The 13930-nt window shown below is 31.4% G+C and overlaps 2 protein-coding genes across 4 annotated transcripts; one reads left to right on the forward strand and one right to left on the reverse strand.

The window, feature by feature from the left end:
• Nucleotides 1-29: 29 nt before the first annotated feature.
• Nucleotides 30-13926, reverse strand: LOC126849665 (DNA mismatch repair protein Msh2). 2 transcript variants are annotated; one of them, XM_050591717.1, is made up of 15 exons: nt 13778-13926; nt 13656-13705; nt 5132-5255; nt 4616-4872; nt 4171-4338; nt 3834-4022; nt 3053-3447; nt 2554-2768; nt 1956-2273; nt 1641-1862; nt 1260-1492; nt 1083-1174; nt 788-1010; nt 583-675; nt 30-391 (listed from the first exon to the last, which is right to left on the reverse strand). In XM_050591717.1, exons 1-15 carry the CDS (start codon nt 13809-13811, stop codon nt 233-235), a joined length of 2772 nt encoding a protein of 923 aa, XP_050447674.1. In that variant the 5' UTR covers nt 13812-13926; the 3' UTR covers nt 30-232. The 2 variants fall into 2 exon arrangements, with proteins under 2 accessions (XP_050447674.1, XP_050447673.1); XM_050591716.1 differs by having other exon boundaries at nt 13656-13811.
• LOC126849661 (uncharacterized) lies at nt 7670-12963 on the forward strand. 2 transcript variants are annotated; one of them, XM_050591702.1, is made up of 3 exons: nt 7670-7835; nt 8290-10307; nt 10500-12963. In XM_050591702.1, exons 2-3 carry the CDS (start codon nt 8297-8299, stop codon nt 12623-12625), a joined length of 4137 nt encoding a protein of 1378 aa, XP_050447659.1. In that variant the 5' UTR covers nt 7670-7835; nt 8290-8296; the 3' UTR covers nt 12626-12963. The 2 variants fall into 2 exon arrangements, with proteins under 2 accessions (XP_050447659.1, XP_050447658.1); XM_050591701.1 differs by having other exon boundaries at nt 8290-12963.
• Nucleotides 13927-13930: the final 4 nt, after the last annotated feature.

A 13930-nucleotide genomic window follows, 5' to 3' on the forward strand; every position in this document is an offset into this window, starting at 1 on the left:
ATCGTTCTCTAAACAGGAGTAATAAAAAGACAAAATTTTAATATAATTTTTTAAATATTTTTCTTTTTAATAAAAATAGTCTTTCAGAGGACGGGAAATGTATAATTAATGAACGAAAATGTTTATAAAAATAATACTGTTTGCGTGTTATTATTTTTCTCTCTTCCCCTCTTTTTCCTTTTCTTCTTTTAAACATCCCCAACAAAGGGATTTCTACAATATTTAAATTTGATTAAGAAGAAGCATCGAGTAATGCTTTAATATAAGGATTCTTATGAGACAGTACTTCTTCCTTCATTGATAATACTTTACTTTCTACATCAGCATCAGATAAAGATAGATCTACGGTTTTACACTTTTTGAGAAATTGTGAAATGAGTGTTTCAGCTTCCTGCAACAATATTAGAAAGTTTTAAAACTATTAGCTCGCAAATGTATAAATTCTGTTTTTATTAATATAATAAAAATAAACTCTTAAACTGGATGTAACACATTAAACCATGTATAAAAAAACGTCATGATTTATGATTTCACTTAATCATCAATAATATTGATTAACAATAATAAAAAAAAAAATAGTACCTGAATAATCTTTCGTTTCTTGTGGGGATCATTGGATCCTTCAAAAACTACGCTTTGATAATCCTCAAGCTCTGCTTGTTTTCTTCTGGCAAACTAAAAAAAAAAAAAAAGGGGGAAAGATTATAATATATACTTTATACACAATGTAAAAATTATAATATTCATCAATTATATCTCAATTATTTTATATATATCAAATACATACTTCTATCACGTCTGACGGGAAATTAGCCATTTTAGCGACATGAAGACCAAAACTTTGGTCACAAATCCCTGGTTTTACTTTATAAAGTAATGTCAATTTATTATCTTCGACAAGAGCAGTAACATGATGATTCTGTATAGTAGATATTTCTTCGGCTAACCTAGTGATCTCATGAAAGTGTGTAGCAAACAGACAATACGATTTAATATCCTTTGCCAAATGTCTAAAAAAATGCATACAATAAAATAATTTTAATATTAATCTTATATAATGACAAGTTCTGGCATATACTTACTCAGCTATTGACCATGCTATACCACAACCCTCATAAGTAGACGTCCCTCTACCCAACTCATCAATAATTACAAGAGAGTTACATGTTGCTGTCTGAAAATAAAATATAATATTGAGTATAACAAATTATTATTTTTATTATAATTTTTTTAACAACTTTTATAATGGCATAAATTACTTTCAAAATAGCAGCAGTTTCTATCATTTCCATCATGAAAGTCGACAATCCTTTTAATTGAGAATCATCAGCTCCTATTCGAGCTAATATACAATCCAATAATGATATAGTCGCTCTATCGCAAGGAACAAAACTACCGATATGTGCCATTAATGCAGCTACACCAACAGATCTAATGTAAGTACTTTTACCTCCCATGTTTGGGCCAGTAATGATGCAAAAATGGTATTGATCTATAAAGAATGAATGACATAAAAATTCTTTTGTGGTAAAGAAATTATTTTTCTCATAAAATATGTCAAAATATAAATCAAAATCAACCACAGAAAGAAAATTCCATCTCTATTATTTTTATAAGACTGGAACACATTGAATTCATACCTCGTTTAAAATTAATATCATTGGCAATATAATCTACTCCTTGCTGCATCTCCAAACATGGATGTCTGACTTGTATAAGATTCAATTCACCTTCTTCACTCGGGACCATTTCGGGACGCACATACACCTTGTTAGCGCTTACTGCCGTGGAAGCAAACGCTGTGAGAACGTCGAGGCATGCCAGCACACTACCAATAGTACGCATTGTTTCGCTATAACCAGCTATACAAATATAAAAATTAATAATAGTTATATTAATATTATATTTCAGTGCATGTACAAATAACTTCTGTTCAAATAAAAAGAGATACAAACCTGCGATTCCTATAATCTCTGCAATAACATCTTTCTGTCTCTCCAGATATTTATTTCTAGCGACTATAAAATCGTCGTTTAATTCGTTCAATTTACTGTTTCGGAATCTTACACCGGTTTTATTAGAATCCAAAATTGTATAATGCTTATTATTTCTAAGAATTTTCTCTTCTTTTAACGTGATACGAAAATAATATCCCAATTGTTGATTAGATTCTAACTTTAATGTTTTCCCTGCTTCCATACCAAGATCATCCGCCGCTTTACTAAGCTGTTGTTGTATCCTTTCTTCTGTTTCATCCATGGCATCTTTTAATTCTATATTTGTTTTTTTTTACAAAATTTATATATATTTATTTATTTATTGTATTCATTATATACATATTGCGAAATATATATATATATATATTCTTCTTTCTATATATCTTTTTTATGACAAAAATATAGATTCTTTCTTTTACTCACAAATGCATCGAGTTTAAAGTAAATTAAATTCTTTATAGTCTGATATTTTTAATATGTATAGTTCATTTTAAAGCATTCTATTGCAGACATTCTATGTGACTTTCAAGCTAAAATAAAAATTCAAGATTATTACCTTTGAAATCATCCGCAAATCCCGGATTAACCATAAAATCTCCCTTTTCAGCAGCATCTAAATCGATTGTTTGCTCCACCAACTGTTGAAATTTATCCATATCTTCTATCAGTTCTTTTAATGGATCTATTATCATTGTTTTCAGTGCTGTCACACTTGCTTCTGTTGAGAGTTGTTCTAATAATTTTGGCAAATATGATACACACAAGTAGATTCTAAAATACATATATTATAATAAGTATATTGGTATTAGTTTTTATTGTAGATTATCAAAAATCATTGAATGTCCTTTTAATAAATTCTCTGGCCAATTAAGATTTTTTCTTAGTAAAAATGTCGAGGTATTTTCACTAAGAAAAATGAAAAATGGACTTTAAATTAAGCAGAGAATTGTTAAAAAAAATCTATTGGTTTCAGAACACCCTATGTGCATAATATACATTAATATTTTGTTTTAATCTTGATGATAAACGTCATTTTCGCATAAACGATAGCTTACTTGTAACAATCTTGTAATGCTGATTTTTTTCTAGCCAATTTTTTTGCGAGCTGTTGTAAATCTGGTATACGTTTTAAATAATCATCATTAAGAACGGATCTTAATTCATTATTTTGTACTAATAATTCAACGATATCATGCCGTTCCTTTATTAGAGACAAGTCTCTAAGGGGCTGTCGAACCCATTGCGCAATTAGACGATGTCCTTGTGCGGTCCTGCATTTGTCTAACAACGTTAAGACGCTAGCGGCAGGATTTCCGTGCAAGTTAGAAGCCCCATCAATCTGCGGTTCTATATTAAGAGCTTTTATTGCCGCAGAATCTAATCTTATGTATCGCGAAAGCTCCATTTGTTTTAGACTGAACTGATTCATATGGCCTTCGTCCGATGTTAACTAACAAATAATTACTGTATAAGAATACATCACAGCTATATGAAATATGTAGAATGTTATTTTTATTACAAATTTTGATGATTAAATCATTCTTGTTCTTTAATATAAATTTTATACAAAATCGTTATTTGTTCTTTTAAAATTTTCTATATCAAATAACTTGAAAATAGGATGTTCTTGTTTTATATGCTTTCTCTCTCTCTCTCTCTCTCTCTCTCTCTCTCTTTCTCTCTCTTTCTCCATTACACTTTCTATTAAATCTTGTTTTTCTTAGAAAAAGAAAATCATCAAATTTATTAATGAATATATCATCAAAATTTGTAATAAAAATGTGATATTCTACATATAAATAAAAATCTCTTCTAAATAAAACTAATAACATTTACATCTAAATATTTGATGAGAGCAGAAGTAGCAGACATAGCTAGATTTAAATTAACTTCAGGCAGTGATTGTGCATTTTGCTTCTGTCCTTTTTTGAATTTTATTAATGTATTTAGGTCATCTATGATTGAATCACTGGAAAATTCATTTCTTTTTCTTAAAGTGACCATTGTATTGTTTCTTTCTATTAGCTAAAAAAATATAATAATATAAATTATACTATAAAAATATTACATACACAATATTATACATTAAAATTTTTAAAGTGCGTGGCACTCTCTCTTCACATTTTTTATACAATATTTTATATATTTGATATTATAACATATTTTTACATACTTGTTTAAGAGTTTGAAATTCATAACTTCCTTCCCCTTGAATTAATAAACATTCTTTTGGAGCCAGAGTTACAATAAGTGATTCTAAATTCGAAAACGATTCGTTATCTTGAAACTCGGCGACTAAAATTAAAGTCGAAACGACATCTACACAACTTAGCCCAACAACCTGTAAAATTTAGATATATTATGAATTTATACATATAAGTAAAATCAAATTTTATTTTCATATTTTTTTATTTTATATATACTATATATAATTTTTAAATATATATATATTTTTGTAAATATGTGTAATAATGTTATGTATGTTATACATAATATATAAAAAATTATAATAGCTATATGTTAAAAAAATTTATAATTAATATAAAGTCTTTTATATATAATTTATGTTATATATAATTTTAAACAAAAATATATAACCATAAGCAGAATAAACTTACTCTGGATTTTCCTTCCGTACCTAGTTTTACAGCTATTACAGATACACCCACAGCTATGTCGTTATTACCGAACAAAATATCTTCAAAATGAGATAAATTTCCGGGTGAACCTTTATATTCCAAGACCCAGTTTTGATTTTTAGACGAGCCTTGATTTACATAGACTTCAACTCTATATTGCTTAACTAACAACAAATCACGCACAAATGTTTCAAAATGGCCTTTATTGAGAATGACTCCTTCCGTCTTATGTGGATCTGCAGAAAAAAGATTGTAATTTTATTATTAATTATTGTAACAAAAAATTTTCTATACGATTTATATAATTAATTGTATAATCTTATATGTGGAAAATATATAGATTTTTTTAAGTACAAAAGCGAATAGAAAATGGGGATTATTGCTTCAAGAAATATCTGTAGTTAGGACAGAAAATATCCTCTTCAACAAATATAACGAATAATTCGTGCAAGGATTTTTTTCTTTTTAAATGTTGGGTTTTTAAATGATGCTTACCAGCTCCAATCATTTTACAAACAGACGTTGTTTTAAATACTTCTTGTGCAGCAAAGAGAGCATCACTTCCATGCAATGTATAATAGTCTGACCTGTTGAAGAATCGTATCGTCGTGTCAAGTTTCTGAAAACATAAAATTGTTACTATATATATATATATATATATATATATATATATGCAGACTTGTTTATTATCCATTAAAAATTTCTGTGAGCTTTTTCTTTTTTTAATGTACAGAAAAAACTTGTATATTACATCTTTTCATTTAATTTTTTCTCAACTCTTCTCAAGAAATATTTCATATGACAAATTGAGAGCATAAAGTATGTCATTCTGCATATTATATATTGAATCTTTCCACATATAAGCCGTCATTAAAATTTATCCTTGACTTATTTGCGTAACGTTGCAAACTTCTACAGATAAGAATATAATTTTTAAGATAATGTCTCAATTATAAAAACTATTAATATTATATATATTTTTATATATAAAAATAAAGATAACTCTCTTCTTAACATATAATTTCTTATATTCAAAAACATATCTCCATATGATTTTAAAAATGTATCATATAATCATATCATAGTATAAATATCACAGTATAAGATAATTTATATAGACAAACAAAACTATATTATTTATAATAAAGACATTCCATCAGATGAAAAGATATAATTATTTGATATAAAATATTTTTATTTGACTTTCTCACGTTCTTATTTTAATTAAACACGCCATATGCATGTTTTCGTTTCTGAAAAATGTACTAGAAGCAAATGCTTTTACGAATATTTGGCATTGTGAAATCCTATTTGTGTGAAAAGTATATTATATTTTATATTTCTCCGAGAAATTAAAGAATTTGTAACGTATCTATAGGTCATGCCTATCAAGAGGTCAAAGTTTCACAGGTCGTCACAGCTTCGATACGCATGCGATTTTATAGAAGTTTGGAATTTAAAAAAACGTGTACACTGGCGTCGAAACAACGCATAAAATTTTGCAGATAATTGCAAGATAAATTTTTTAAACACTCTCTATTCATTATATTCTTTCATTTTGCAATTCAACAGAATTGTAAGCAAACGTATTTTCCATCTAATTTATTTAGAATTATTGAGAATATATGTTGAATGTATGTTAATTATAAATTATAAATCTTAAAACTTTTTAATATACAACGTTCTATAATAATTATATGAAATATATGAATAATTATATAAAATATTGTCAAAAATATAAAATAAGAGTCAACTATACATAATTTATTCTCATAAAAATATCTTATAATCATTATTGATATAAATATTTAAAATAATTTCTTAATAACATATTATTTATATAAAGAAAAAAAAGATACGCGAATAATATATGTTTGTGTATGTGAAAGATATCAATTTAGTAAATAAATGATACGGATACATTCCGTAAAAATATAAAATAGTCTATTTGACATAAATCTCTTAATGAGAGGGAAAGTATTTTGATAGAACTGCTTCCCATCTCTTCATACATATTAATCTTTTAATGGGGAATGCCCCAACAGTTTCAATGACACCCATATATTGAGGTCACGATCGTGGAAATATTATTCACCCTTAGCATGATAAAAGGTCACGGTTTATATTCTAGGAAAGTCAGTAATTTCTGTAATAAGTAGGCCACCTACTCCTCTATTGTCTTCTCGAGTAAATTCAGTTATTCGCATATTTTTTCGAAAAAATATTCTCTTTCTTATTACATTCTAGTAAAGTACAATCACAAAGAATACAAATATTACGACCTTTACATAACAACGACCTTGAAATTATTCATGGTATTATTGAATGAAAGTGAATCTGATCATTGTAGATGTTACAAATTCAGAATGACTTAATCGATGACGCATCAAATCTAATATGGAAAAATGCGGCTTATAGCCGCTATCTGGAAATCATTGAATTATACTTGTCGCTGTATATATGAACAGAATCAATTATTTGTCAAGATGTTGCGGTAGAATTAATTCAACAGGATACATCTGAACGTGATCAATTTACAAGCAAGTTGAGCGATAATTATGTTTTGCTATTTTCTATTTTATAATAATTTTTTTCCTTTAAAGCCTTTATTCTTATAATACAACGGATTTGTCTATGCAATTAATTTTAATATATGATAATATATGATGACAAAGAAGTTTACAAAAATTTTATAGAATCATTTATTTTTATACATGAAGAATGTTTCCTATAATTCCTATATTTTTTATAATAAAAATACAAGTATTCATGTTGTAAAAGAAATTTATTTAACTCTTGAAAAAGCAATACGATTCGTAACTTTAATTTTTATAGAGGACAACAGATACCAATAATATATGTGTGCGATACGATATTATATATGTATATAATATATATAATAAATATATCACAAAACTGATGAAATAGGAATATTCTTATACGTCCATGACAGAACGTCAATCTTACATTACCGAGAATTGTGTACGATAAGAACGAATCTCGGTCTTTCGCGATGGATAAAAATAAAAGATCGTTAATATATGTATAAGTGCTCGAGGAATCATCGATGGGAAGAAGGGGGAGAGAACATAAATGGATTTGCGGTAATCTGCTTTCAGCTATACGTGAGCCTACAGTGTTAGTGAGAACATCTCGACATTAACAATTGAATTTGTAAGCGCGTCTCTTCCATTATAAGGTAATAAAATATAGAATCGCTTCCGTAGCAAAAGGTGTGAATGAAGTGTGTGCGAATGAAACTTATCGGTGAATGCGAGATATTGAATTGTAAGCTTTAATCTTGTAACAAAACAAGAAATAAACTACAATGTACAGATTGTTTTTTTCTCGCTACTTGCTCTTGTCATGAAGCTTGTGTCATGAAGGAGAAGTTGCCTTTCTTATTTAACATAGACAATTGCATCACCTAAAAATTTAAAATAGTTAATAAAAAGTATATTTTCTTCTGTGTGTGTATGTGCGTATTTGTTTTAAATATATTTTTCAAAGAATTAAATTAATTAATTAAGAACTATCTTTAAATAGTTTTTGCAATATAATAAATCTAAAAAATTAATATTTACAATAATAATAATAATAAAAAGAAATAAGTACAAAAAATATATTTATCTAAAAATTTATTTTTACTTCAGAGATCGGATGAGGATTATGGCGATAAGACAGATAGTCATTTTATCTGCTTTGTTCGCCCAAACTTTAACCGCCCCAAGTGGTTGCATAGAATCTTGCGACTTCTATCGAACATCCTATCAAAGCCGCCACGCTACATTGGGCGGTTATCAGGATCATGCGGGTTTAGTTCAAGGTAGTACAAATTTGAATAATTATGATTACACCAGGCCAGGAAATTGGACCGAACGTAATCAGTACAATACGGATAGCGGACATGGCAAGGTTCACGAAGAACGGGGACAGTATGTGGAAGGATCAAAGAGAGTACGGTACTACAAGAAGAATTTTACATCATCTTACGGCACGGGTAATGTAGATGGGGAAACAGAGTTAAGTGGCCAACATAGATATGATTCATTACACATTCCAAGTAATCAACATTTCGAGTCCCAGGTTGGGACGCAGTTAGGACAGGTTACGAAGGAGAGCGGATACAGTAGAATGCATAGTCAACAATCGTCTACAAGAATCGATAGTAAAAGCGAGAGACTTGAGGATTTTGGGGAATACGGCGGACATTCGCAACAACACGGAGTTAACATTCAAACAGTAGAGACCACACCGGAAAATTGGAGCAGAGTAGATTCTCATAGGACCGACGGTGGTCACGGACGCGTCTTTGAGGAGGAAGGCCAATATGTATCCGGGCCCAAAAAAGTCCGTTATTATAAGAAAAATTACACCTCCAGCTACAGTACATCAGGTGACGCTGTCTCGCCGACGCTGAATAAGTTACACAGCGAACTACAGAAGAATGTGCACGAAGAACTTGAAAAGTTGAGACAAGATTTTCATCATCATACCGCCAGCACCACAGGTCTAGCTCAGGAAGCGGTTCATAGCTTCCACAGCAATGATCTCCAGACTGCCGAGAGTGAAAATTCTTACGGACAACAGCAATTATCAGGTTACCGGCGCATCCCATCTATTGAAACTGTCCGTCACTATACCGATCAACAGCAGACGGAAATTGCTGATACAGGAAGACAACGAACGGTATATCCCATCCCGACTACTTATGACACGGAAAGCCAAAGGACCTATCAGGGTCATGAGACTTATGTATCTCGAGCGCATCCTATTCCACAATCGAATCCTCTGTCTCTCAGTTATCCGGTGCAAGTTACTGGAGGTAATTATCAATCGGCGAGTTACTCGCATTTGGGCGGACGTCAAGTAGATGAAATCCAACGGTCGGAAATCTCGGGTGTGCATCAGTCTGGCGTGGCGCAGAATCGACTCCTCACCGAACGCGTGTACAACCCGAACCCGACTTATAGTGTTTATCCCGGCAGACGAGATGAGACCAGACACTACCAGGAAGAACACTGGCAAAGTTCCTCGAGTCACAACGGAGGAAATTTAGCTCCCGAACGTAGCGCGGACCTCACGTCGCACGGGATTGGCAGTAGAGCGCATTATGATCGGGATGCATACAATGAGCAACGTGGTCGTTATCATAGCACCGCACATGGATACGACTCTCGTGTCGGAAGTAGTTACAGTTCCGGATACGGAACTGGCTCAACGGGACAACAACTTGTCGCTGCCGGATCATCTTTAGACCTGGGGCGAGGACACAACGCAGATTGCACCGAGGAGTCTCACCAACATTATCAACACGAAAGTAGATACCACAGAAAATACAAACGAGACGTGCAACAGAATCAGGAATTTGAACCAGATTCGAAACAATGGGATCTGACACACGCGAGTAATCAGCAATCAGAAGACTTTACACAACACGATGAAGATTTTACGCAGCAAACAGAAGGTCAACTCGAATTCGGCCAACAAACTGTCGACGATCAGCATCTAAATGATTTCACAGAGCAAAGTGAACAGGCACAACAGACGCAAGGATCTAATCATTTCACACAAACAAGTGATAAAGTCAATTTCGGGCAACATATTGTTGGTGATAAACATTTAGATGATTTAACACAACAAAATGAACAGTTCACGCAAGAGACAGAAGGTCAACTCGAATTCGGACAGCAGACTGTTGATAATCAACATCTGACACAGCATAGCGAACAATTTTCACAGCAAGAATCTAATGATCATACGCAACAAACAAGTAAACTCGAATTTGGACAGCAAATTGTCGGCAATCAGCGCTTAGAGGATTTAACACAACAAAATGAACAGTTCACGCAAGAAACAGAAGGTCAACTCGAATTCGGACAACAGACTGTTGATAATCAACATCTGACACAGCATAGCGAACAATTTTCACAGCAAGAATCTAATGATCACACGCAACAAACAAGTAAACTCGAATTTGGACAGCAAATTATCGGCAATCAGCGCTTAGAGGATTTAACACAACAAAATGAACAGTTCACGCAAGAGACAGAAGATCAACTCGAATTCGGGCAACAGACTGTTGATAATCAACATCTGACACAGCACAATGAACAATTAATGCAGCAAGATTATGATGATCTCTCGCAACAAAGTGGTAAACTTGAATTCGGTCAGCAAACTGTTAGCAATCAACATTTGGAGAATCTAAAGCAACAAACTGAACAATTTGAGATAGCGGGATCCGATGATTATACACAACAGACGGTAGGTAAATTGGAATTTGGACAACAAACTGATGATACTCAGCAACAAACCGAACATTTTGTGCAACGAGCTACAAGATCCGAAGATTTAACGCAGCAAACGAGTAACGGTAAACTTGAATTCGGACAGCAGACTATTAATAATCAACAGTTGGAAGACTCAACGCAGCAAATTATCGGTAAATTAAAATTGCAATCAACAGATAAACCTACCAATCCAAAAAATCAACATTTAGAGGAATTTGACAGTGAAGATTTTTCTCAACATACGAGTGGACACGATGATTTTACACAACACACAATGGGTCAATTAGAATTTGGACAGCAACAATCCAATAATCCAAAAATCGGTCAATATTCAGAAGATTTTACTCAGCCGAATGAAGACTTAACCCAACACGTTGGAGGATTTGATGATTTTACGCAGCAAGGACGCTTGGAATATGGACAACAAAGAGAGCAATCTCAAAAACTTAGCTGGCCAGAGTACAATACTCGACACTCGGAACATTTTTCTCAACAAGATGGTTGGAATGCAGGTGATCTTTCACAACAATCATATCAATATCCATCCTATAGCAATAATAATGAACAGTTAGAATGGCAATCGGGTATGTCGCAGAAAACGGAGCAAGATTTTACTCAACAAACTAATGACGATGATCGTCAATTCGCAACAAAACCGGCACCAAAACCAAAGCCGAGACAACGATATCAGAAACACGACTCCATTTCATCGCATACGGATGGAACAGATACGAATCTCGACGATATTTTTGAACCGATTGAAGTAAACCCGGAGGCTGATATAGATAATCTCCAAGAAAAAGCTGACCAGTACAGTAGTCGTCTAACACATTCCAGATCTGATCATAGATCGAACATTCTAAATGCACAAAGTCAAACAAGCAGTATATTTGACAACGAAAAAGAAAACATGGATCGTTTGCATTGGCTACATAAATCGAACGATGCTACAGTAGGACTGCAGTGGCATTACACTTATCATCCAAGCGACCTAACTAACATCGAAAGTTCGCACAACAGTTATCCGCATCATAATGTCAACTCGATGTCGCAGCAAATGGAGGATACACAGCAACAACAGCAATCAAGACCATTTGACTTTAGTCAACAGGAGACACAAGATAAGCATACATTTGAAGATGCCCATGTTTCTCAAACATCGCAAGCCCAACATAATGAATATAATCAACAGCTAGGGTCATTTCAACAAACTGAGACACCTCACTTTGACAGTCAGTTTAATAAGAATTCTGAACAAACCCCATTAAGAGTAATACCGTTGCAAAATTTGCAACAGACTTCGATGCAAACTACAGAACAGACAGAACACAAAATAGAGTCGCGAATCTTGGAAGCATACGGCGGAGGGCCATATGATGCATCACGTAACGATGACATTTACAGGAGAGTCACGCCAAATCCCAGTGCTACTTTGCCACCGCTTGCTGGTGAAGACCCATGGGATATCAGGGAAAAGCCAAAGGAGATAATACCATGGACAGTAGCAAATACATTGCCTGTAGCAAATACATCAAATGTTAGGGATGCAACTACAACAGAAAAGACAGAAATTACAACACAGATAACAGAGGATATGACAGTGGAAGCACCACCATCTTTCTGGAGTAGACTTGGACATAAAATAACCAGAACATATGATAAAGCTAAGGAAAAAGCTAAAGAATACTTCGGTTAGGTATCTTTCATATTCTTCCTACTATTTAAAAATTACTTATTTATGCATAACAAAATTCTATTCTGATTTTTTATACATTGAATACATTTTATACATTGTTACATTTGTGAGTAACTATCAGTAACATTTGCAGTTACTAATGATATCAAGACAAAGACAAGAAACATGTAATTATGGTATCACAAGTTTATCACTTTAATATATTCTGAATTAGTATTATAAAACATTATATTACTATAAGATATTTTTCACACATACATTTTCTGTAAGTAAAAATATGTCAAGTCTGTACCTTTTGTATAATATCAAGATACAGAAAATACAAATTTTATATTCTATATCTTTAAGTGTTTTTTCACATGAGATCTATATATCTTTTTACAAAATATTATCATTTATTAATGATTCATATACAGATACAAATAAAATTTAGTAAAGATATAAATACAAACAAAGAAAAGTTAATCGTAATCACACTGTTTTTTCTTTAATATTGTTAAGAAAAAATTATCAGCAAAAGAGAAAATTAAACTTGGCAATTTGTTTCTTATATATTAACAAAATACAAATATTTACACAAATAGAAATTCAATCTTTTTTGTAAACTATATTTTTAGGTGTTATTGATATTTAATTACAATAAAAAATTTCAAATATTTTGTGTTTGTATATCTTTACTAAAGCTAAACAATTTATATACTTTATTTCAGAATCAGTATAAATCATAGATTTAAAATTAACTTTAAAAAAAATAATATTTATATAACATAACAGTAAGAATAGTCTCTTTCCTCCAATTATTATAAATAATATTGCGCTTTAATTTTTCTTTAATTTTTACTATGTCTATCGATATAATGTAGAACAAAATCTTTCAATAAACTAAACACATTTAGACAGTAAAAAAACATTGATGAATAACATTAGATGTAGCCAATATATAAATTATAGAAAATAGGAAATATAATAAATAAAATAAAAGATATTTTGATAATTATAAAATTTATATTATAATAATGTGTTTGCTTACCTCTGGAAGATTCTTAAAAAATCTAACAAAGCTCTGTTGTGTGGGAGGGTCTGAAATAAATAGTTGTATTGAAAGACACAATAGAAGTGTACTGTGTAAGATGTTGGTTAGCAATTTCATACCCATACTGAGCTGCTGATTAGGTTGCACTGCCATTGTTTCTAATAAATACGATGCAGCACAAGTAGTGAAATGAGATGCAACGATGATTGAAAGATATCACTATCGAAAATTTATTAAATCAGAAATGACTTTTCACTAAAACACTCTTTTCA

This window comes from Cataglyphis hispanica, chromosome 5, assembly GCF_021464435.1.
Source record: "Cataglyphis hispanica isolate Lineage 1 chromosome 5, ULB_Chis1_1.0, whole genome shotgun sequence".
NCBI classification, from domain to species: domain Eukaryota; kingdom Metazoa; phylum Arthropoda; class Insecta; order Hymenoptera; family Formicidae; genus Cataglyphis; species Cataglyphis hispanica.

Coding starts and splice junctions, on each gene's coding strand:
- LOC126849661 (XM_050591701.1), top strand. CDS start 8,297: ATGAGGATTATGGCGATAAGACAGATAGTCATTTTATCTGCTTTGTTC.
- LOC126849665 (XM_050591716.1), bottom strand. CDS start 13,811: ATGGCAGTGCAACCTAATCAGCAGCTCAGTATGGGTATGAAATTGCTA. Junction 4,873..5,131: donor TTGTAAAATGATTGGAGCTG/GTAAGCATCATT, acceptor TTTTTTCTGCAG/ATCCACATAAGACGGAAGGA. Junction 2,769..3,052: donor GCATTACAAGATTGTTACAA/GTAAGCTATCGT, acceptor TATGTATTTTAG/AATCTACTTGTGTGTATCAT.